The sequence below is a fragment of the Sciurus vulgaris genome, assembly GCF_902686455.1.
Source record: "Sciurus vulgaris genome assembly, chromosome: 8".
NCBI lineage: Eukaryota > Metazoa > Chordata > Mammalia > Rodentia > Sciuridae > Sciurus > Sciurus vulgaris.
In genome coordinates this window covers 52332817-52359269 of record NC_136468.1, presented here as the reverse complement: position 1 = coordinate 52359269, position 26453 = coordinate 52332817, and the positions used below count along the sequence as shown (strand labels likewise).

General features: G+C 35.6%; 1 protein-coding gene across 7 annotated transcripts in view; it reads left to right on the top strand.

The window, feature by feature from the left end:
- CDK14 (cyclin dependent kinase 14) overlaps nucleotides 1-26453 on the top strand; it is a 603169-nt gene that overhangs the window by 215214 nt on the left and 361502 nt on the right. For all 7 annotated transcript variants that reach the window (XM_079152093.1, XM_079152094.1, XM_079152096.1 and 4 more), the window contains one exon: nucleotides 4074-4153. In XM_079152093.1, the coding sequence (XP_079008219.1) occupies nucleotides 4074-4153 (80 nt within the window). The remainder of the gene's footprint in view (nucleotides 1-4073; nucleotides 4154-26453) is intronic.

Genomic DNA, 26453 nt, shown 5'->3' with positions numbered 1-26453 from the left:
GTCACTCATCCTGGGGCCTGAAGTGTGCCTGGCAGCGAAGCCACACTGGGAATGGTAATTGTTGGAAGAATAAGAACAGTAGAGAATCTCTGAAATAAAGTGCCAATATATGTAACATAAAGCAGCTGGAGGCATATTTGTCAGTGTCGCCAATATAATGTTTTGTGGTATTAGCATCAAAATTTGAAGCTTTAAAAAAAATGACCATCATTACTTTTTGTAGTGCTGGGAATTCAATATAGGGCTCCACACAAGCTAGGCAAGAGCTTTACCAAAATTCAGCTATGCCCCAGCCCTAAGCATTTTGTTTTTTTACCACATTGTTTACCTGAATTAATTCTCCACTAGCAATCAAACCATGATTGCTTTCTATTCATTAGCTTTTGATTTAATTAATAAGACATGTTAAAGAGGAATCCTCAGTGTTTTCTTGTAAACAGCTCTAAATGATTGGTTCAATACGAATTTTGTAATTATTTTAAGTTATTTAAATCAATGTTTGAATTACATGTTTTGAGTCTTCATTAAAATAACTTAAAGCTACAAGATAATTAGAAGCTACAATGTTTATTTTGTTATTCCAAATATAATATATATCTTTAAGAACTGACACTTTATACATGAGTTACTTAGAATGTTAAGTATTTCAGGTCATACTGAAATTTCAAATTCATGTGTACAAAAAGTGGAACATTAGAAAGTTTCAGAAATTTACTTTTTTCCGAAGAAGGAACCAGTGACTTGAGATTGTCACTAAAATCACCTACTGCTGAGCCTCTAAAACTGAGGGGCTCAGCAGTAGGTGAGTGTCCAGACATGTAGAGAGAAACTAATTAAGAAAAGAGAAGGTTACAATGACTCTGATGTTAGAGTAATTTGATGATCAATATGATTCTTAATGGGAAACCAATGAAGCAATTGGAAAGAGGGAGATGCTGATTAGTGGTCTGTGCTTAGATTATTAAAGGATAATGAGTGTTTTGAAACATGTCTATTGGGTGTAAAAAGGTTAATTAACAAAGCATTCTATAAATTCTAAAACTTTGGAAGTGAAAGCTTGTCTATATCTACATGCATCAAAAACAAAGAGGCTGCAACTTTAATCTGAGAAAAAAGAAAATGAAGAGAAACATGAAAGGAGATGTTGAAGGCTTTATACAATTTTGGTATTTCTATAATTTTTGGGAAAATGATTTTTGTACTTAATTCTGGATTTATTTTGCATGTATGAGGAAAAAATGTGAGTGTATGAACAGTAGCAATATTCATTCACTAAACATACTACATGCCAGGAAGGTATGAAATAGGCAGAAGTATGAAATAGTAGAGGGACTATTTCCTTAGGGACTATTTCCTTAGTCCCTCTACTCCTGGATCTTGTAATATAAATTTTAAGGACATTTTTAGTTTCACATGATGTGACAGATAAAATCTCAATTCAAAAAACTAATACTTGTAGTTCAGTCATGAAGATTTCAGAATTAGTATTCCCATGAACCTTCATCTTATTCTTTTATACAGTTATAGAAAATAAGTTCAAATTTTTTTTTTCACCATGAAAGTAATGCAAATTAGCCTATGAGACTATTTACAGGGGTTTCATCTTTAGTTTCATTTGAAGAGCACTAAGCCAATTAAGAGGCTCTACTGCTCTCAGTATGTTAAAGGTCAGTCATGGTTTCATGGCTGAGAGTGTTTTAAGCATGTGATCTTCAGAAGTATCAGGTTCCTGTGTTCCAGAATTCACTTCACAGCACATTCAAGCCAACTTTCTCAAGGGAAATGGGAAGCTTTGTGGGAGGAAGGTTGTGTGTTTTATGGGTGAGGGGAAAATATCTGTAAATGAGAGGAAAATTCCAAGCAGTTCCTGGAATCAGTTGCTGCCTCCTCAGGGAGCCAGGGATGAGCTCAGCTGGGCTGAGAAAAATCTGCACAGATGTCAGCACTTGCAGCCTCAAGCTCTGCCAAAGGCTTCCTAAGTCCTAAAGGACAAAGTGAAGAGCACAAGGTATAGACTCAAGCTGAACCCCACATGTATCACAATGTTTTGCCTGCACCTGGGTACCTGGGGCACACACAGGATGGGAGATATCAAGGTAATGTACTCAAGACACGAGGTGGCAGAGTAGCAAGGCAGTAGGCCCGTCCTTCTAGCTGAAATTAGGAGAAAAGAGCACAGCTTCTGAGCTCCAGGACGTGGCTCTGTGGAGCCTTGCATCAGATGTCCTCAGCCCTTTTCTGTAACCAATAAGAATGAACTTGGCTATCAGTTCAATGACAAATGCCACTGGGATGGTTGACTGTGACAAATTTCTTGGCCTTTTGGGTTTTGTGTCTGTGGCAGTTGTTTGAGAAAAAATAGAGCAGATAGATATAGTTTTTACAAAAAGACATTTGTATTCTTTATTTCAGATGCGGGGGCTGCATTTTCTGGGTCACAGGAGAACTTCTTTGTGGTTCTTTAACCTCTGAAGATCTTTGGTAGCAATGTAAATGGCAGCAAGAGACCTGAGGCTGTAGCTCTGTGGTAGAGTACTTGCTTAGTATATGCAAGGCCTTACGTTAAATCCCCAGCACAGAAAGAAATAATAATAATTAAATTGTAATAAGAAACAATTCGTGACTTATCAGGTTGACAAAATCAAATACTGATGACATATAGCATAGGTGACAGGGAAAGAAAAGAAGCTCTCATTGTTTGCTATGGGACGGGTCAGTTGGTATCCTCTGTATCAAAAACATTTCCAATAGTCATCAAAATTAGGAATTTATAATGCAGACAATTTTACATGGATGACATTATGTGTACAAGAATTTTCATTGCATCATTAGAGTAGCCAAAAATTGAGAACAAGCTAAATGGCTATCAGTAGAGGACCAGGATTAAAATGCTACACTCATGCAAAGAAATACCCTCTGGTCTTCCAAAAGCAGAGGTAGTTTTCTATAAATATATAAGATAGTCATCAAAATAGTTGTTAAGAGACAAAACAGTATACAATGTACTCTGTATTCTATACTATCATTTGTGTATGTGTACTCTGTATATATGTGTGTGTGTGTGTGTGTGTGTGTGTGTGCGTGCACGTATTCATGTGATACATATGTCTTTGGAAGTCTATGGACCTAAAAGTATAAATGAATAATGGTGAATGATGACCCAGAGGATGGGAGTTGAGTGGCTGAAGCAGGATATGGCAGGGAGATTTATTTTTCACCAAATACCTTCTTGTATCCTTCCCATTTTTAATGTGTGCTTTAAAAAAATATTTTAATTAACAAATAAACCAAATTGAGTATGCTGGTAGACCTTGTAATTGTCGGAAATGGAGCAATTAAGATCACCAGTATGGATAATCATGTTTTCAATAGTTGACAGAATTGACTGGATAAAATGTTATCTCCATAGCATAATCTTACTTTTAATTAGTCAACACTTTTAGAATGTGTCTGGAAGAGCCATCTGCTTTGGATAGGTCTTGTGTAATCTTGTAATAGTATATTCATAACTTTTTTGATGATATACTGTAATATAAAACAACCAGATCAAATATAATCTTAGACGGCTCTTTAAAAAATAGAAAAAATGGGAGAATGGATGATGTTGAGAGAGAGAGAGGAGAAAAGGCTGAGTGTCACATTTCTGTCCTTGGGGACTGAATGACTTCATCAAAGACTGAAGGTACAGACGTTTCAGCAAAAGAAACAAAGAAGGAAGCTATTGAGAAACAAAGAAAAAGTTATTTTGAGTGCCTGTTTTTTTATTAATCTGAGAATAATTGTCAGTTGTGGTGATTTTGTTAAATACTAGTTTCATTCTGGAAGGAACAGAGTGAATCACAGAAAACTTCAGTTAAATCTTGGCCTATGCAAGTGTGAATGTTTAAAATGTGAATATTTATGATGATGATATAGAATTCCCAACCTTACCGAATTAATCTTGCTGTGGTGGTGTAATTGAGTCACTGACATTTTCAGAGCAAAATTGCATAAAATATAAATGGTAAGGAAGACAATTAGAGCCTTAGTAGGCACATATTTTCACTTTCCATCTTTTCTTTTGTTTCCCACAGGGTAAATGGGAAGTTGGTAGCCCTAAAGGTGATCAGGCTACAAGAAGAAGAGGGTACCCCTTTCACTGCTATCAGGGAAGGTAGGCACTCTTACTTGTTTGTACTTTTGTGTTTGTATGATTTTGTAACTGGGTATTATACGTCTCAGAATATGCTGAGTTTTTAAGTTAAGTTGTTATATTTCTCATAGGAGTGTATATGCTGATATCAGTGACTCTTAACAAATTTATATCAAATTAACATTAAGAAGACAAGACCAGGACTGGGGTGTAGCTCAGTTGTAGAACCCTTGCCTAGCATGTGTGAGCCACTGGGTTAGATTCTTAGCACCACATATAAATAAATAAAATAAAGGTCCATTGACAAAAAAAATAAAAAAAGTTAAGACTATCCTGCTGTATGTTTAGATATGGAAATACACTGCTATGCCTTAATGGTAATTGAGGAATTTTATATATTTGATTTTGTTTGCAGAGCTCCTAAATACATATTAGTGTGACATTGCTCTATATTCATGTGTCTATGGGAAATTTTTTAATGATGAGAGATTCATGCTGTGCTATCTTATTAATCATTTGAATTTCTTCTTTCTTGATTTCTTTGTACATGTCCTTTACTATTTTTTCTATTGACTTTCTTATTCATATATAATATTCTTTATATATTAGGGAGATTTATATTATAATATTTCCCCTACTTTGTCATTTGTCTAAAGATTTCTTTTATAATGTAATTACTATATAAGATTTTAATTTTTATGAAATTAGTTCCTGCCTAGAAAAGTTTCTCTACTTGAAGAAAAATGAAGTATCATCCCTTATTTGTTGGGAATTTTCAGTTTAGTATCATAGCTCTTAGGATTAGTAGCTTTATCTCTACATCTTTAAAAGTACACATTATCTCCTCTGAGATCAGTTTATTTTTGCATTGAAAAGCTCACCGCTACTTGTTCTATGGAACCAGAGAAGGTCAACAGCAGTGGTTTACCTCAATAACCGTATGAAGGTGTTGGTGAACTACATGTATTCTCATGAGTCTGGCTTGTTTCTCACAAATATCACTACAATTTACACTACTTATTTCTGAGAAATGTGCTTTCTCTTTCTACTCTCTTTCTTCTCATTCCTCTTTTCATTTCATTTTAGTTTGGCTTCCTTCATTCCTATTTAGCTGAAACTGCTCTTACAAAGTTCATCAGTTACCTCCTTCTCACCGAATGAAATGTACAACTCTCAGTTTTATTTTACCCATCCTTTTAGCAGATTGCACATGGTTGAAACATTCTTTTCTGTGACATCAGATTTTGTAAGTTGTTAAGTTTTCCTTTTCCTCCTGTGCTGGCTTTTTCCTCTAAAATTTGGAGAGTTTCAGGACAGGGAAGGGCTTTTCCCCCCTCCTGTAATAAGTACTCTTTCCTGGGTGATTTTATTCATTTCATCAGGTTAAATAGCCGCCACGATGACCTAGATACCTGCATCCCTTTAAGATCTTGTCTCCATCTCATTTCTCTGCCAACTTGGCATCTCCTCTTGAATCCAATAATATATGAAAATAATAATATATCACTATTAAGCAATGCTCATTGTGGGAACACAAGGCTGGTTCCATCTCAAGAATCAATCATTGCATAACAGTGACCTCAAACTTACATCCAAATAACACTTTTGTCCCTCCACCATATTCCAAACCATATTCTTCCTGCATTCCTAATGGTAACATCCAGTGCTGCTTCTATCCAAATCTAGCCAATGAACAAGTCAAGTCGAATTTGGTTACTTCTCTAAAAGATATCTCAAATCTGTTTATATATAGCACAAGTGTCTCTTCGGTGTCACCCTCTGGGTTAGTCAGCTTTTCACTGCTGTGACAAAAATATCCACTAAGAGCAACTTAGATGAGGAAAAGTTTACTTTGGCTTGTAGTTTCGGAGGTTCAGTCATAGTCAGCTGACTCTTACTCTGCACTCAGGTGAGGCAGAATATCCAGGCAGAAGTGCATGGAAGAAGAAAGCTGCTCACTTCATGGTGTTCAAGAAGCAGAGAGAGAGGAAAAGGTGTCAAATCCTTTCAGGGCACACCTTCAGTGATGACATTCCTCTAGCCATGCCCCTCCTGCCTGCAGTTAGCACCGTTGATCCATTCAAACTAGGATACACTGATTAGATCACAGCTCTCAGAATCATTCATCTCTGCATATTCCTGCATTAAAGCAGAAGCTTTTGGAGGACACCTCATATGCAAACCATAATGCCCCCAGTTCAGGATATCATCAGTTCTTCCTTGCAAGTGCTTCTAAATTGAAATCCCTGCTTCTTATCTGGAGTTATTATCTGTTCTCTACTCTGAAACTAGTATAATCTTCTTAAAGAATTAAATCATATTATATCACTCCCCTTATTTAAAACTGTATAAGATACTGTATTGATTGTTTTTTCTTCAACCATGTCACAGGGGTTTCTGTTTCAGGGATTTTACACATGCTCTTTTCCCTGGTTAGAATGCTCTTCTGTGACTCTTTTTAGATACCAGGTATCAATTTAAATCTTCTCTTTTGAGAGAAGTTTCCTATGACCACCCTATCTAAAATAGCTGCTCACCATTATCCAACCCATCTTTACTTACCAACTCATCACCCTGTTTATTTTTGTTATGGTTCTTATTGAAATCTGACATGGTTTCTTCCCCTCTCTAGTCACATATCATCTTAAGAGAATTCATGGATCTTTACTGATTGTTCACAGGAATATCTTCACCATCCAGCATGGCAATCACTCTATCATAGTTATTGAGTAACTTATAGAAAGTCACTAAGCTAGAGTCTATAAATATGATGGAGTATTAGATAGAGTCTTTTTCCTCAAGGAATCTGCCTTCCTGGTGGTAGACAGAGCATATAGATAACAAGTTGAGGAATAATATATGTTGGTACATCATTGTCAAATCATTTTGAAAATATTTTCATTTTTAAAGAAATCCCTCCATTAGGGAAAGGGAGCTAAGGTGTTGGCTGGGCCTTCAATTAGGGTTAAGGTAAACAGCGAAGAGTAAATTGAAGAGAAGTTGCATACAGGCAGGCATAGAAAAGGAGTGGTTGTCAGGCGGATAGCAATGTAGTTTAGATCAGGATTCTCAGTTAGTGGTGGGATGAAGGGGGAGTGGTCATTGCTCCCTAGGAGGTGTGTCTTTGTTGTCATAGTAATTGAATGGAGCAACTGACATTTAGTGAGTGACAGACACCTTTCAGTATATGTGAGACATTCTAGAGAGGCCATGATGCACCTGCAGCCTGCTGCCTCGTTTTGCAAATGAAGTTTTATTATTTCTTTTCTTTTCTTTTTTTTTTTTTTGCGGTACTGGGAATCGAACTCAGGGCCTTGTGCTTGCAAGGCAAGCACTCTACCAGCTGAGCTATCTCCCCAGCCCCGCAAATGAAGTTTTATTTGAACATAGCCAGTCCCATTTATTTATGTATTGTTGGTGGCTGTTTTCTTGTGCCAGACTATATTGTCCCCTGTACTTCTGTAAAATCTGACCTTTTAGGGAAAAAAATTTGTCATTCACTGCTCTAATACAATGAACAATTATCTTATGTTTTACAAGGCTTTTGATTATACTATTAGGCATTTGCAGGGTAAAATACTTGTTTTATTTTCCTGAGACTACTACCCTCAGCTGTTTCAAATGTCAACAAGAAGTATGATCTATAGAGATTTATTGCATACCAAATTTCCCAGGAACACAACTGCATTATAAAGTTAAAAGAAAAATGAATTGTGTTTTGTTGAATGCTCTTCTTTAACTTTTACATATTTCATTAAATATGTAACTAATGGTAGTACTGCTTATGTTATTAAAGTCACTGATGTAATACACGTATCTCAATCTGTATTTATAGTGGTTGCATTTATGCTGATTCTGTATATAGATGTTAGCACAATGCTTCAATGCTTTCCAATGTAGTTGTACCTATTACTATATTTAAATATACTTTTTATTATCAGTTACTTTTTATTTCTCTTTACTGTTCTGGTTATATATAGATTAATATATTTGAAATTATACATAAATATTTAAAATTATATGTATGCATATGTCCAATTTCTATCAATTTCATTTCATAATAGAAAAGGCAAACTTTCATATACATGTCTGTATGTATTTCACATATATCCACGTGTTTTAGTTACCTGTAGATGTAGATTAGTACATTTGAAATTATAAATATTTGAAATTATACAATGCATACATCTTATTTGGTATGAATTTCAGTTCATAGTAAGAGCAAAGTAGTTGGAATGTATAAAGAGGGTTCTGTGCCTGATGAGACTGAAAACCACTGGTTGAGATGGAACAGCTGGGTTCCGCTGAGCTGTGGAGGAAGGCAAGTTGGACAGTGCTATTGAATTTGATTTTGATAGACTTGAATGTGAGGTATTAGGAGAGGGCCAGGAGACACGAGGCCAGAAAGGACAGGAGGAAATGAAACTGGCCTGCAGGCATCCACTTGTGGGATGTGTGCAGAATTAATACCTCTCCTTGCTTTTGGTGCTGGTCCAGGTTCAAGGTTAAGAGCAAGTTCATAATGATAATAGCATCTAATGTGACAAAGTAGGTCCATTTGTAGGAGATTCAAGGGAAGAAACAAGTAGGGTCAAATGGAAATTGTTGTGATCTGCTTATTAACACTGGCAGGGAATGGGGCAAGGCCCTAGGACACCTGGAAGGGCAAGTTCAAGGCAACACAAGGGAGCAGAGTACAGTGAACCTGGGCACACTGAGGGCTGGGTTTGGCTGGCAAGATGACTTCATTCTGAGCAGGGAGATGAATGGGGAACTAGCCTTGGCTGCAGTCGCTTTGTAGAATGCAGGGCTGCATGAGTGGGACTGCATTGTGTGGGTCAGTGAGCTTCTGTGGCTCTTCAGCTGACTGTATTATTAATAGAGAAATCTGATGGTATGTACAATATAGATAGATAAAGTGGAAGCTAGAAGCTGATAAATCAGTCATTCAAAGTACTACAGACTTGGAATTATGGTTCTGTTAGAAAGCAGGGATAAAATGATATTTTGAAGAAGAAATGCCAGAGATATGTAGATTATTGATTATAGATGATATAGAAGGAAAATATCAATAGTTCTGATTCTGAATGAGTGAAAAAATAGTTCCAGAGAGGGAAGTAGTTTGTGAGTACGTGGACAATTTTTTTTAACACAATGTAGTTTGAAGGGATTGTTACTCAATTTAATCTTCAAATTATCCCTTTGAAAGGGGGTTTATCTTTTATTTTATGGAATTTTAATATAAATATGGAATTGAGGCCTGGCGTAGTTAGAAGACTTGTCTGAGGAGTTAAACATTATGCCTAGACCTTGTTAGATTCCAAAATAGTGTCATTACTGACCTTTGGAAGTGGTTGATTTTAGACATTTCGAGTTCATGAGACATCAGTATGAAAATGTCCTGTCGGTGATGTGGGAGTGGTGTTCACTGAGGAGTGCTGCATGAGCAGTGTATATTTAGCATGATCCTTACGAAGTCGAACAAGTTTACTTATTTTCTCTACATAAAAAACAAATTTATTTGGCCCACAGTTCTGGAGGCCTGGATGTCTAACAGCAGGCACTGGCATCTGTGAGTGCCTTCTTGCTGTGTCATTCCAGGAGGGCCAGAGAGGTCAAGAAGGAGAGTGGAAACAGACATGATGGGCACATTTAAGAGTTCCAAAGGAGCGAAGGCAGGGAGTTAGCAGCAAGGCCTTGTCAAGAGGGGGAGACTGCCCTGGGTATTGGAGTCTGGAACCCAGGGTTTGATCCTGGCTTTGCCTTTCATCACAGTAGAAGACAACCCCACTCCCTTCCTGCCCCCCAGCTATTCTGCCAGGGCTGCTGCTAGGTAGTACCACAGACTGAGTGTTTAAACAATAGGAAGCTATTGTCTTAGTGTTTTGGAGGCTAGAGGTCTGAGGTCATGCTAGCATGACCCTCTTCATGAGGGTGGTGAGGGAAGGATCTGTTCTAGGCTTCTCTCCCTGGCCCTCATATGGTCTTCCTTCTGTGTCTGTGTCCAAATACCTTCTTTCTCATAAGGACAACAGTCATATTCGATTAGGGACCACTCTGATGACCTCATCTTAACACAGTTACCACTGTAAAGATCCTGTCTCCATAGCCACACAATCACATTATGAAAAACATATGAACTTTGGGGGACACAGTTCAGTCATTGTGACTTCGTAGCTTTGGGCTCTTGAACCCTACTTGCAGAAAATAGAAGTTGGTTTTGCTATCTCTTAGGAACTCTCTGCTTTGGCATTTGCGGTTTTTGTTTCCTAAGGACTCTTTCAACTCAGAGTTTGAGTGCCCTGGAGATCAAGAGTGATGGAATTGTTGAGGCCTGGAGGGACTGGTCACAAAATGGCATATTATTTAAAATATTTTAAAGTATTTTGAGGTTTTCCTAATAAAGGCCGACTTTGAAATGATTTTTTAAAGTTTTTTTTATTTTTATAGATTACATTTTGATTCATTGTACACAAATGGGGTACAACTTTTCATTCTATGGTTGTACATGGTGTAGATTCACACCATTCATGTAATCATACATAATGATGTCTGTCTCATCCCACCACCTTTTCATACCCCCGCCCCTTCCTCGCTCTCATTTCTCTCTACGTAATCTGAAGTTCTTCCATTAATAGAGATAAAATGGCTTTTAAGATGAGTGAAAAAATTTAAACTCTAGGTCAATTTTGGTCCTTTGTTGCCCTCTTCACTTCTCATTCCTGTCTTTCATAGTCCTATTTTTCTGCTCTTTATTTGTGGATGAAAAAGCTATTTACTGTGGCTAAGTTTTTCTGTCTTATCCTGTTGGTACTTCTAGAAGTTCATGCACCATAACTCCTACGTGTACTTAGTGGTAGAACTTGAAGTATTCAGGAAGGTGAGAGACAAGCTGGGCCATGTCCATTTTCACACTGATGAGGGTGCAGCCTGGCTTGCTCAATGGAGAGGGAACACTTTGAGTTCGATTTGCTGTTCCGGTCAATCCTTCATTCATAAAAGGTCGACTACAGGAAGATTTCAAAATAGAAAAGCACTATGCCCAGTGAAGTGCTTTCAAGGGGCTGCTTTCCACTCTCAGGCTCACCTAGGAATTTAGACTTTGACTTAAGGCTTTCAGCTAAAGTGGAAATGCTTGCAAGCAACCCTATTCTTACCCAGATCTGCATCCAGGGCGGGCCTTTGCATTTTGTCTCTTTAAACTGGAGTGCATAATGGCTTAATTCAGGTTCAGGTTCTTTGAGACTCAATCTGCCTTTGATAGGAGCTTAGAGAAATTAAGTAGCAGCTTTTCTATTTTAAATTGGAATCCTCAGTGTTATATCCTCATGGTTCTGTCTACTGATAAGGGTCAGGAGATTTGAAAGGCAGTGGATAAAAGGTCTTATGATAGCCTATCTTTAAAACAACCTTAAAAATGTATTTGCTCTTTTTCTGTGATATTATATTCTCTATAGAATATAAAAAATTTCTCTAAGATCTCCCCAGAACAGGAAGGCGAGGGAACCAGCTGTCTTCTTTCCTGTATTCTTGAATACATAATGGCTTTCTTAGGGAAGAATTATTCTTAAATTTATATACTCTAATAAAGGACAATTTCAAATTCAAATAGTAACAGTATCATTAGATAGTGTTTAGTGTGTGCTTGCATGCTGTGCATACACAGCCAGAGCCTAGTGGTACTCAATTCTCATAAAAATGTGCTAATGTATGTACTATCATTATTTCTATTTTAAAGTGAAGAAAGTTAGGCATGGAGAGGTTAAGTCACCCACATTAAGGTTAAGGTCACAGCTAGTTTGTCAAGAGTTAAAAGTTGAGAACCCGGGCAGTTACATCTCAGGGTCTACACTTAAACATCACACTATGATAGATTTTAAGTAGAAAATCTGAATTTATGCTGCATTTGATTATTTATTTCATGCAGAGGGTTGCATTATCTCCATTACAGTTAAGCGATGTGAAGAACAACAACAAACAAAAGGGGAGTGGTTGTGGGGAGGGACAGTAAGGCAAAAATGTTTGTTTATAAAAGTGATGACAGTTGGGCTGGGGATGTGGTTAGTGAGGGAGTGCTTGCTTAGCATGTGCAAAGCCCGGTGTTGGGATCCCTGTGTGTGGGCGGATATGTACAGTCATTAAAGATGAGAGAGCATTGTCCATGTAGCATGAGGAAGATTCACAATGAGGAAGGAACAAAAGAGTTCAACCTTGTAACTAATGGAAAGGAAAAACATGTAGAGGAAAAAAGGACCTTCAAATGGTAAACTCTGTAATATTGAACTTTTCATTTGGTTTTAGAGTTTTAATACATATCTAAATGTCCCCGATGTTTTGCCTGGTTTTCTCTCTTTCCCTCTCCTCCTTTTCTCTGTTTTTTTTTTTTTTTTTTTTTTTTTTTTCCTGTCATTATTGATTCTACTAGAATTCTGTGGAAATATTCTAGATTTCTTACAAAAAATGTGGAACTCAACAAGGCAGAGGTGGACAGAATTTGAGAAGGAGGTTAAGAAAAAAAGATAATCTCTTTTACTTCAGGCATTTGGAAATGGTTATGCTGCTTATAAAATGAACATTTTGATCCTTTAGTCACTGATTTTGAATTGTATAATTAAAATATTTCTAATAGTACAGTAAATTTAGCATACAAACTATGTTATCATTTTTATAAACTTGTTAAAAGTTATGAAGTTGAAAATAGGACTGATTTTTAACTGAGCCTTTAAAAATTGTATTTACTATATTTGATTTTCTTCATCACATCTTTATATCTTATGTTGCAAGCTATGTAATAATTTTTTGTTGTTGTTGTTTTTATCAACCACAACATTTCTTTTTCTTGTAGCTGTCTGATATAATTGCTTGTGAAGATTGAATGTTAGGTTTGATATTTGAATTTTGGCTCAACTGGTAATTAACCAGTCTAAGTTTCATATTTGGGGTGCTGCATGACTTCTCTAGGGCTGCTATGATAAATTACCACAAACAGAGTGGTTTATTCTTTTATAGCACTAGTGTCTCCAGGTCCAAAATCAAGGTGTTGGCAGGACCATTCTCCCTGTAAAGGCTGCAGGGAAGAAGTGCTGGCTTGCTTTTTCCCAGCTTCTGGTGACTCCTGGCAATTTTTGATGTTCTGTGGTTTATAGTGACAGGACTCCATTTTCTGCCTGTCTTCACATGACCTTCTCTGTGCATCATTGTGTTTTACCCTCTTCTTAGAAGGACACCAGTCATTGAATTTCAGTTCTGCCCTAATCTAGTGTGGCTTTATTTTAGTTGGTTACATTTGTGAAGACTTTATTTAAAAATAAAGTCACATTCTGAAGATCCTGGTGGGCATGAATTTGGATCCACAATATAGGTGTTTATTCTTCTCAATTTCACACACATTGTAGGTAACGGTGGACAGAGACAATTTCATCTTTGAACCTTAGAAGAAAAATGAACTCTTAGAGGGGTTTTGACAACACATCACTTTCCTTTTACTGATGTTTATGTATATTTTAGACAAATTAACTTTCTCAATGGTGATTGGGCTCTTTTGTTATTGTTCATTTGTTGTTGTTTTTAAAGAAAAATGTGATTCTTCCTGGATGATGGAATGACTTCTGAGCTGTGGTACCTGTGGAGGGAGATTCTGTGTCAGGGCAGTGAATGGAAATGAGACTTTGGTAGTTCGTCTGGGTTGGAAGCGGAGAGATCTGATGTGATAGAGATCCCCAAGGCTGCTGAGTAGATGTGAAATGATAAAGGTCTACTTCCACATTGGTTTTTGGGATTTCAGACATATTTACTCAAAGATAAAATATTATGAATCTTGATTGGATTCCCAAGTTCTTCCAGAAGTTTTTTTTTTTTTTTTTAATTCAAATATGTTGTCTAATAGATGTAGAACTTCAACAATCAAGTGGAACCAAAATAATAGGTATATAATCATCTTTGGTGAAAATAGAAATCATCTGGTCAAATGACTGATGCCGAGACCCTTCTCACCCACTCACCTTCCTAGTGAAGAGAGTGCATTGACCAGAGGACATGCAGGCCTATCCTGGAGCCTCTTTTCCTCATGATCCTGGAAGCTACCCTGAGAGAGCAGGCAGAGAGAGGAAGGGGTGCTGCTGGACACAAGCTCCTTCTGTAACAGAGCTGAGGCACAGCTGGGGAGGGGGCAAGAGGAAAACCATTCATTTACATGTTTGTGTTTTGTCACTGTTGGTGTTTTGAATTGTTCATCATCTTGTAATGGATTTCTAAATTGACAGAGATCATAAACAGAATTTTGAGTTACCCTTTACCCTGCGTTATTACCACATCTGACCCCAAGCAGTGGTGACCAGTTAAACTAGGTGTCTCCCACAGGTCCTAATACCTTTAGGAATCAACAATTCTCTGCTCAGTTTAGACAGTTCTGAATTTAGCACTTTAATTGACAGATGTTTTTTAAGTCAATAAATGTGCCATGTTTGTTTGAAGTGCTTTAATCCTGTATAAGCTAATATGACTGCTAAGTCCTTAGAGATTACCTTGTTCCCCAGGGTTTCTCAATTGCATAGTGATGGGGTTCAAGCTGCATGCTTAACTCTTAGCTTGTATTTTAATCAATAGGCTTAGTGACCAGCAAGAGGCAGTTTAGTCTAGTGGGTAAGTGTCTGGGTTCTGAAGTCTACCTGCCTGGTTCCAAATTTGGTGTGCACTCCTGCCTAAATATATGATTTTGAGCAAGTTTTAAATTTTATGTGCCCCAGTTTTCTCTTCTATCCAAAGGTGAAGGTACTGCTAACCTATTAGGATTGTTGGGATGTTGTGTCCATTAAAGATGAACATGAGGTCATAAAATAGAAACAATCAAGGAATAATGAAGATTTCTTGGAAACAAAAACACATTAGCAGAAATTAAAAATTCACAAAACTTGGATAGTGAATTTAAGGATATCTCCTAAAAGAAGACCTGAAGAGTTATCTTCTATCTTTAAGAATAAATATAGTTCCTTGAAGTTTTTTTCTGTATTGTCTGTCTCTTTTTTTCTGTTTGCCTATTTTGGTCTTTCTCTTTTATTGGAAACATCCTTTGCTGCCTAGAATCTTTATTGTCAACCACATTTAAGAGCCAAACACTACGATGCTGATGGAAGCTCTGGGTAGCTAGGGAATTCTGGGCCTCACTGTAGTGTGATGGGGTGCAGCTCCTCAGATGGCAGCATATGGAAGTCTTTTCTTGGGAGAAGACTTCAGTTCCCATAGAGAATGCTTATCTAACTTCCTATCTAGAGGATTTTTATGTTTTCTGCCCCAATTAAGGGATGGAGTAAGGAAAAAGGCCGTAAGGATTCTCACCCTTTAAACCCATAGGTTTTTATTGAACTTTCCTATATTTGGTTTAGGTCATGTAGCCAGTGTAAAGGAACGAACATATTGAAATACTTAAGGCATTATGTGATAAGTGCACATAAAAAGTCCTTGGCAATAGGAAGAGATAGGAGATGAATGTGTGGGCTTATGAGGCACACCTATTAGAGTGTGGTATCTGGCTAGACATGGAACTTAATGAAGATGGAAGTATTCAGGATGACTTCCAGGACTGTGACTTGGATAATTGGGTAGACAGTGGAGCCAGTGCTAAGAAAGGGAATGTGGTTGGGGAAGGAATATGTGCAAGATGTTAAGTTCAGTCTCAGATGTGTTGTTTAAGTCTTGGAATTCTTGTGACACCTGTTTACCTGGTGGTTCATTTTCAGTAACATGTTTATTGTACCTAAATTGAAGACCTTATTAGTTATATTCAAGAACATTATCTGATTTGATTTTTCAACTGCCAAGGAAGGTTGATGTTATCATCTTTGTTTTACTAATTAGCTTGAATCTCAGGAGATTTTTGTCCAAAATCACACAGATAATTAAATAGTAGATCCAGTAGTTTGGATCTTCTCATTGGTGCTTGGAAAAGTGTCAGTTACATGATAGACACTCAGTACATGTTGAATGTTCAAGTGATTGAGTGAACAGACTCTAAATCCTAATGTATGTACTGCATTATGGTTGAGACAGAATTCCATGTAACAAAATTATACACAGATTGTTTAAGTCTGCTAGGAAGCATAGAGATGAACATGAACTTGGGACAGCACTGTAAGTAAATCAGAAAATATTCAGTCTTGGTGGAGACTGTGCTACCAGCTGTGTGTCATGAGCAAGTATTTAACATATTTCATCTTCAGTATCCTCAGTTTTGAAAGAAGTTGAGACATTTTAGACATTTTTACTAAAATGATAGTACTAATATGAATCTTTTACCTGGATGTAAAAATCTGTAATTGTATCATCAGTATTTTTCACGAACACCTGCTGTAATATAATGCACATTTATTGTTTTAAAATATTTCCTTGGTACCTTCTAATAACAATCCTTTGTGTCTGCCACTGCAAAAATTAACATGAACTGCTTTAGGGCTTTTTACATTTGACAGGCTAAAATTTCGTAAGTGGAAGGTAAAAATCCATGAGTCTAGACTTTACAGTAAGCTAATATAAATTGCCACAATTGTTATTCTTTGTAAGTCTGAGTAATTTGATGGATATCTGCCAACTGATATCAACATAAATTTATAAGTTGTTCATCATGTGACCTTAAAAACTGTGAAAATCATGTTTTATTTCTCATCATTAATTTTAAACATTAGAATTTGTTTTTTTTTAATCAAGTAACTGATTTCTCAACTGCTTTAAATTTTTAAAAATTTGTATTACATTCTGTCCTGTTTTGTCTACTCTAAATATAAATTTCAGATGAGATATAATACTTTTGTATGTAAGAAATTTTAAAAAGATTATGTAACCAATTATCTGAATGCATTTATAATTGCCTAAATTCCTCATGGACTTTTTCAATTCTTACCTTGCCAACATTTAAAAAATGCTACCTCTTAATTTTCACAGTAATCCTATGTTAATATGTAGGTACTGATATCTGCAAGTTACAAATGAAGAAGCCATGAGATAGATAAAGTGTCCTTTGTCACACAATTTGCTAGTAAACAGGATTTTAACTAGAGTTTTTAACTGGAGTGTTGTTCAAAGATAATGTATTCTTCCCTTCAAAATTTCTTGTCTAATTTTAAAAGAGTAATGGGAATTCATAATCTATATATAAACTGCTTGTCATAATAGTTATTAACTTAGCAATTGCAAGTTGCTTTTAAGAACCCATGGCCTGGCACAGTGGCACATGCCTGTAGTCCCTCAGTTTTGGGAAGCTGAGGCCCAGGGATTGAAAGTTTAAAGCCATCCTCAGAGACTTAGCAAGGCCCTAAGCAATCTAGAGAGACCCTGACTCAAAATAAAAGATTTTAAAAAAAGAAAAAAGGACAAAGGATGTAGCTCAGTGATTAAGTAGTTGTGTGTTCAATCCCAATACCAAAAAAAAGAAAAAAAAAAAAATCTGTGGTTACACCTGATTACTTCTTCATGTTTGAGAAGCTCTTATGCTTTTCTGCCACAGAAGCTTTGTTCTATCTAGTAACAGAAATGGTCAGAGGTCAACAAACTATGACCAGTATCCATGCCCAACGTTAAGACAACATAGGTTAGTGTCTGATTTATTCAAGCTCTAGACTCAGGCACACTTTCTTTTATGTTGAAGGAATACTCAAGGAAGATAATGAACAAGGAGACTTTAGTGGTCATTAAAAACAAAAACAAAAACAAAAACAAAAAAAACAGATACATGTGTATATTGGAGCAAGCATTCTAGAGAGGAATTTGTTCCAGAAAAAGAGGAAAGAAACATGGGGGAAAACACATATATTATTTTAAAATCAGCTAAAAAATTACTGAATTTGTTAGAAAGCATGATTAATATTTTACTCCAAGTAGATCCATGTATCCCAATTAAGAGAAACAGAAAGAGACCCAATAATAGATCCATCATAGTGAAGCTATTTAAAGAAAAACACAAAGAGAAATCTTTAACGCGGGAGGAGTAAAACAACTCATTACAAGCAGAGAAAATTCATGTTTAAGAGCTGACCTTTTATCTAAACTAGAGACAGAAAGGCAATACACCAATGTATTCAAAATGCTTAAAAACACATGTCAACTATGATTCTGTGTCTAACAAAACTATCCTTCAGAAATAAAGGCTAATAACATTTTTAAATCAGTAAAGTCTGAGGGAAATGCAAATGGAAGTCTGTCAGGCTGAAAAAAGATGATACTCAACTATTACTTGGTTCGGGGGATAATGAACAATGGAAATAGAAATATGTGAGCAAATATAAAAGATTCCATTAATGAATTATCCTTTTTTCTCATAATTTGTTAGAAGACATTAGATTGTTTAGTGCAATAGTTATGACATTGTATTACTGAATATAAAACATATAGATGTAACATGTATACACGATTAATATATTACTCCAAGTAGAGTGAGAGAAGAATTGGAATGAATAAATTATATTTTATAAATGTTAAGTCACTTTTTGAAAACCTGGGAATTGAACCCAGGGGCATGAGCTACATCCCCGGCCCTTTTTATTTTTAACTTTTTTGAGAAAGGTTCTTGCTAAGTTGTTTAGCAATTAAACAAAAAGTTTGTTATTTGCTATAATAAAATTTTAAAAAAATCTTTAGTTTATCAAGAAAAAAATAAAAGAGGCACAATTTCCCAAATTTATCAGTGAAAGTGTATAACTATTGTCCTTACAGAAATTAAGAGGGTTTTAAGGGAATATTGTGAGCCATTTTATGCCAACAAAATAGACAAATAGGCATTAAATGAATAAATTCATACAAAGAAAAAATGATAAAAAATAACTCAAGAAGAATCAGAAAACATGGTTAGATCTGTAATTTAAACAAATTGAACTGCTTATTTAAAATCTTTTCACAAAGAAAAACTATAAGCCCAGATAAGTTTACTAATGATTTCTATCAAATATTTAAAGATGAAGTAAAACCAACCTACATGAAATAGAGGGTGAGGGGAAGGATGGAGAATAGGAATAGGAAAGACAGTGGAATGAATTTGACATAACTTTCCTATGTACATATATGAATAATCATCACGGTGAATCTCAACATCATGTATTTCCACAAGACTGGGATCCTAATTAGAATGAGATATATTTCATGTTTGTATAAATATATCAAAATATATTCTACTTCATGTACAACTAAAAAGAACAAGTAAAAAATTTTTTTTAAAAAGAGGATGAGGGAAAACTCTCCAGCTCATCCCACGAAGCTAGAATTACCCTTATATCTAAGGTAGACATTACACATAATCTTCTCTTTCAAATGAACATAGGGGCAAAAATTCCTCAAAAAAAAACCTCAAATATTAGGAAGCTGAATTCAGAAACATATAAAAAAGTTTATCTACCAGGATCAATGGGGATTAACATTGGGAATTCAAGTTTAGTTAGATGCCCCTAAATCAATTATATAATATTCCATGTTACTAGAACACAGTTTGAAAACCATCTTATCATTCTCATAAATATAGAAAATATTTGCAACAAAATCTAACACCTATTCATGTTAAAAAATTCTTAACAAACTTGGAGTTAAAAGGAATTTCATCAACACACATACAATCCTATTTATATGTACTAACCATGAATATGTGTAAAACAAAATTTAAAATAGAACTCTTCAAATAATTATAATAAAGTGACTAGGGATAAATCTAATGCCATATGTTCAGAATTTATATGCTGAAAATTTAAGAACCTGGATAAAGAAACCTATGAAGATTAAAATAAATGGAAAACTCATTCCATATTCATAGATTGAATATTATTGATCATTATTGTTAAGATGACATTATGACCATATTTCTCTGTTGAGTTAATCCTAACCTTGTCAAAATCCTACCCATCTTTTTGTAGAAATTAACAATCTGACCCTACAATTATACAAGAAATAGATAGAACTAGAATTGTCAAAGCAATTTTGAAAACAAAGAACAAAGAAGAAAGAGTTATATTACACAAATTCAAAATATCATGTATAGCTACTGTGATTAAGATAATGTGTTATTGATGTAAAAATAGACATTAAACCATGGAATAGAATAGTTAAAAATTAAATCCTTAAATTTGTGGGCAGTTAAGTTTTAATTGTGTTGCTAAGGCAGTTCAATGGAGAAATTTTGGTTTTTTTAACAAATGGTATTATGAAAATTATATATTCAAATGTAAAAAGATTAATTTATACCCATACTTCATAACATACAAAATACTGTTTTAGATTTTTCATGTGACTAAAATACCTGACAAGAACAACTTAGAGGAGGAAAATTTTGTTTCTGACTCATGGTTTCAGAGGCCTCAGTCCGTGGTAGGACAACTATGTTGCTCTGGGCCTGAAGTAAGACAGAACATCATGGTGGAAGGGTGTGGAAGAGGAGAACTGCTCAGTTCATGGCAGCTGGGAAACAGAAAGAAAGAGAGAGAAGAGACAATCCAAGACCATGCCCTTAGTGACCTGTTTCCTCCAGCCATGCCTCAACCATCTATAGTTACCAACCACCCAGTAGTCCATTCAGGTGTCAATGGATTAATCCAGTGATGAGGTGAGAGCCCTAATCCTTGCCTAAAAGCTCCACCTCTGAACCTTACTGCCTGAGGATCATGCTTTCAATACGTGAGATTCTTGAGGGACATTCCCAATCCAAACCCTAACAAATACCAACTCAAAGTTGATCACAGACCTCAATGTGAGATATAGAAGTGTAACACTTCTGGAAGAAAACCTGGTAGAAAATATTTTTGATATTGGATTAGGCAAAGATTTATTAAATATAATAACGAAAGCAGAAATGAAGATTAGTTTATCTACTGACATATTGCTCTTCAAAAAATATCACTAAGAGAATGAAAAGACAAATCACAACTTGGGAAGAAATATTTATTCATAATATGTCAGATAAAGAATTTATATCTAAAACATATGAAGAGGTCCCATACTCAATAATGAGAAGATTTTCAGCTTGTTTTCAAATGTACAATTTACTTGAATGGGCAATTTACCAAAGATGATGTATAAATGGCTAATAAGTCTCTGCAATGATGCTCAAATTTGTTATTCATAAAGGAAATGAAAATTAAAACCATGGTATGCTAGTACTGTATACCCAATAAAAGGGGTTTAATTGAAAGGACCAACAATACTAAATGCTGGCAAGGACATACAGTAAATAGTGCCCAAAAGGATTGCTTTTGGAAATATCAGATTATGGTACAGCACTTTAGAAAACAATTAGATATTTTTTTTAAAGGTAAATAGTAAATTACCACTTGATCCAGTAACTCCATTCCTGGGTATCATCTACCTGAGAGAAATAAAAACATACTTCCACACAAAGACATATCCATGAATGTTACTAATGTCACTATGCAGAATTGCCCAAATCGGGGAACAATCCAAATTCTCATCAGCTGTTGAATTGACAAGCAAAATATAGCAATAAAAAGGAGCTGACTACTGGTAACATGTTTTGACTTACTGAAACCTCAAAATATATTATGCTAATTTAAATAAGCTTGGTTGCGTATATATGAAATTCTCAGAAAAGGCATGTCTATAAATATAGAAATCAGATCAGTGGTTGCCTGGGGAGAGAAGTTGGGAGTGTGCTGACTGTAAACTGTCATTGCTCTAAGGCTTAATGAAGATGCGGCAATGTGGATGGTGCTTGTGATTGCACTTCTCTGTGAGCTTCCTAAAACCATTGACCCTACACTTAAAATTGGTGAATTGTACAATAGATAAATTATACTTCAATGGGATTGTTTAACAAAAGGATACTAATCTTGGTGTCATGTAAATAATATTTGCACAAAAAAATCTGAGTATGGTAATAGTATAGAACTCTTTATATTTACTAAAAAAATTCATTGATTGTACACATATATTGGATATATTTTATGATTTGTAAATTATACCTCAACTATGTTTTATCCTGACTTATAAAATGAATTAATTTAAAAATACATTTACATATTGAATAAAAAGAAAAAAGAAAGAAAACAAAAAAGAAAAATAGCAATTTGATATCTTTGCCTATTTCTCTTTCTTCCAAATTCTCCAAACGTGTTATTGTTAGAAGTAAAACTTGACTATAACCTCCTATAGCTGATACTTACTCTTCTCCAAGATTTTAAAATTTATTAGTGGAGGAAAATAAACATGTTATCAATTGAATTATAGGATTGCAGTGACAAAGACTGTTGAAGGGAAAGAGTGAGAAACTCTCCTCAGGTCAGTAGAAGAACCTTTCAAGTAATTGCAGAGCAGGGGACTCTTGTCTTTGCTGTAGTCAGATGGTCAATAGGAAGGTTTCAGGGGTCTCCTGTTGGTGCTCTCCAACCTGTTCTGTCATGGCAAGAAACATGTTCCACGTTTACAAAACATCAGAGCTTTTTTTTTTTTTTTTAAATAATCAGCATTGTTAGTTTTTGATAGTTTTTTGATAGTTTTAATCACAACACGGTGTTTGTTCAGTGAGAGAAAATAAGCCAATACAAGCAAAAAGAAAAAAAAAGAAAAAGAAAAAAATCATTATATAACATATGTAGTCAAGAAGCTGATTATAATTGGCAACTTCCAGATTGAACTTTCATGACTCCATAGGGGAGAAGCAGCCAAAAAAGCTACGTGTCAGAGCAAGGAGTGTCCCTTGCCCTTTTTAAGCCCGTGCCCTCCCAACCCCTACTGGACTCTACTTCGACCAGCTTCAAGACCTTGTTAAAATGCTGCCTCTTCCCTGAAATCTTTCTTAGCTGTCATAGAAATGATCTCTTTCCTTTTGTATTATTTTTGTTTGTCTTTTGTTGTTATTGTTTGCTTTATACTCTTAACTTTCAGTGCTTGCCACTTTATATATTATGATATGGTCAATTGCGTTCAATTGTAAACTAGTGATAACTTGGTGCTTTATAGGGCTGTGAGGTGAAGCAACTACTTCAGTAACCCACTTTTTCTCTGCTGCCATCAAAATGAAACTAATTCAGAGTCCAGGTAGTGTTTTAATATAATTTAAACAGCAATAAAGAAGAAAAAAAGGACTGTATTAATTATGAATTAAAAGAGGAAGAAATAACTGGTGTGGTCATGGAAGAGGATTTGGACTGAACCTTCAAGGACTGATAGGATTCATATAAGTAGAAAACATGCCTGCTAAGGTAGCTGGCTGAAGTAGAAAGATTCTCCTGGACCACCCAACCCCATCACCAGTTTGGCTGGCATAGGGGTAATTAGAGCCCTCAGCAGTGAGTGTGTGGGTTGCCCTTAAAGCTTTTTTAGTGAAAATTCTAACTGTTCTTGTGTTTGCTGTTATTCCATAGCAAACCAAAAAGCTAATCTGGGTGTTGTTCTGGGCAACATCTTAAAAAGAAGTTTCTAGGACTTCTTTTTAATTGTTCGTTGTTGTTGTTGCTAATACATTTTTTATTATAGCCGTTAGTTTGGTTGTTGTTCCTGAATCATTAATGTGGCCAGGGCATTGGGGGTGACTGATAAGAAGGAAACCAGGTGACCTGGGATCTATAAGAAGATGTCTTGAAGCTTGGGGAAAAGGACATAGTTTAAGATACAAAGAGTATGTCTAGTTCAGGAATTGGTAAATGCTGAGAATGAGTTGAACCTTTTATTAAGCAAACATGAGTATGAGCTTGATAGAATCATTAACAGAAACAAGGAAGTCAGATGTGGCAGCAGTTGTAGGGCCAAAAGTGACTGAATTCGTGTTACAGCATGCTAAACCTGTGGTGACGACCATTTATCCCAGTAGAATTTACTGCATCCTAGTTACATTAGAGCTGAGAAGAGCTTTAGAGATTTTGTAATTTGGTCTTTTAATTTTATAAGAGAACCAACTGACCTAGGGAGAAACGGTGAGTAGGTTATTTAAACTACCAAGAGCAGCAGAATTCAGGCCTGGAGTGAAAGTCCTCTGAGTCATCACTACAGAGAAGATGATCAGAGACCTGGCAATGAATCACATCTTTAAAATGCATCTCTCACAGCAGATTATATCTGATCTTGGTGTGAAGTGCCAAGAAAACAAGTCATTCAAATTTCTATGTATTTCTCATTTTCTTTTGACATTTGGGAATGTGGTGGAGCTCTTCTAAGACCATCAAATAATCCTAGTTTAATTTTAACAAAATCCCAAATTGATAGCATATGTGGGGAAAATGCATCATTTAGTATATTGTGGGAAAATTTTAGACGTAGAAAGTTAAAGGAAACTTTAATATGGGATATTTATATTTTTTGGACACATGCCATCTTAGTCAAGTCCCTAAATATACCCATGAGAACTGAATTGATAGTAGTACTTTTTGAAAGTCCTAACAATTTGAACAGGACCCAAGAAAAAGAATTAAAGGAAATAATAAGCAAGAACTTGGCAGTGGTTCCATTATCTGTGAGCTGCTACTCCCTTTTTTTCAGTCCTACAATGTAGGACTAATGTTGGCAGGAACCAGCAGCAAGAATCGCTTTTAATGGTGACAACTTAGTTTTATGGGAGTATTTGTGATTGTAAAATTTTCTTGATTAGGTTGGAGATTAGCTTTCCATTGGGGACCCTTTTTGGGAAGGAGGCCAGAGAATTGTGCCAGTTTCCATGATGAGTGCAGTTATTGTGGTTTGCTTGCTTAAGGTGACCTGTGTGATATTTTTTAAAAGTTCTAAACACATAATAATCACTTAATAATGGTTGTCTCTGATGTTACTTTCTAGAAACCCTCAATTAATCATGAAAATTGTAAGCGTGTGGGGAGCAGTTACACATTCCTCCGCTCTCAGGACTGCAGGGTGGATATGAACCTGGAGTAGATCTTTTTCTCTGCCTTTCTTATGTTAATACAGTTAGAATATTATAGGTGATTGATGGTGTTTAAGGCAGCTGATTTCCCATTACCTGCTCATTCTAAACAGCAGGCTCTAAACCCACAGAGTTGACCAGATAGATTCAAATCCAGGTCCAGCTGACCCTAAAGCATGCCTGCCTCTTAACACTAGGATGTGCTCTTTCCCAGAGGCAAACCATAGATAGAGGTTAAGACTTAACCCTTCAGTGATTTGTTGCCCACTTGGCTCAGAGTTATAGACTATACTGCAAATTCTGCTCCAGATTTATTTTCTACTCTAACACATGCAGTCCTCTCTAAGCAGGATTATGAATGTGTTAGAAAGCAGTCAAAACTTGCCTGTCAGGAATTCACCCATAACCAATCACATCTTGGAAAATTGGATTAACCAAATATTAAACATCTTGCCGTTTCATAGTTTCATAAGGCAATTAATACAGCAGAACTTATTGGTATTGCATGGTAGAATTATTAGTGCAAAAGATTTTTTTAAAGTATTCCTCTATCAGATGAGCTAAACCAAACTGAAAATGGAAAAGAGCGACATATTACACAGTTTTGATCTCAAATACTTGCTTTAGTGTTTTCAGAATTGAAGATCACTGGCAATTTAGCAACAACTTGAATACCCAATTCTTCTGTTTCCTGAAGATTTGTACCTTAGTAGTAGCTTATTGAAAATATTTGGCAAATAAGCCCATGCTGTTGTAATTTCAGCTTTACCTGACCTATTCAAAATAAAGTCACAAAAATATTCTGAATAAGCAAGTAATAGAAAACTTGGTTTTTTAGGAATAATTTCCCCTAAACTATGAAAGTCGATGAATGTTATAGAAAAATCACTGGCACTGAATTTTCAGTACTTAATAGAAAACCCTATTTTCTTTAATTAAAACATCCATTAATCCAAAAACATTTTAAGGAAAAAAATATATTAAAAAGAGCAAATGTTCAATATATTTTGTATATGTATATATAATTTGTTACCCAGAGTTTTATTTGGTGCCATATTATTGTACACATTGCTATACTTGGCAAATATAGGACTAGAGAAATATGTGGGCATATTAATTTAATAACTTGATATGCCTGCATATTGCTTTGGGCTTCATAAAGCATCTGGGCAATTCCTTAAGCACAGTAAAAGATTGCTTAAGACCATGTGTGGAGTTGTTAGTGGAAGCTTTATGTGTCATTGGAGGGCAGTATGTGGCCTTTTATATTTCAGAGGTGAAGTATAATGCAAAAGCCAATTTGAGATGATAGTCAAGTACTGAGATTTTCAAACCTATGGACTTTTCTTATAAAGAATGTTTATTCTTCTTTGGTTAGAAGGAAGTAGCTGAAATTCTTCTGCATACATGACCCAGAGCTTTCTTTAATGCTAGTATTTCCAGGACACAGTCCTTTCTGTGTACATACACATGATCATACACATCAACACA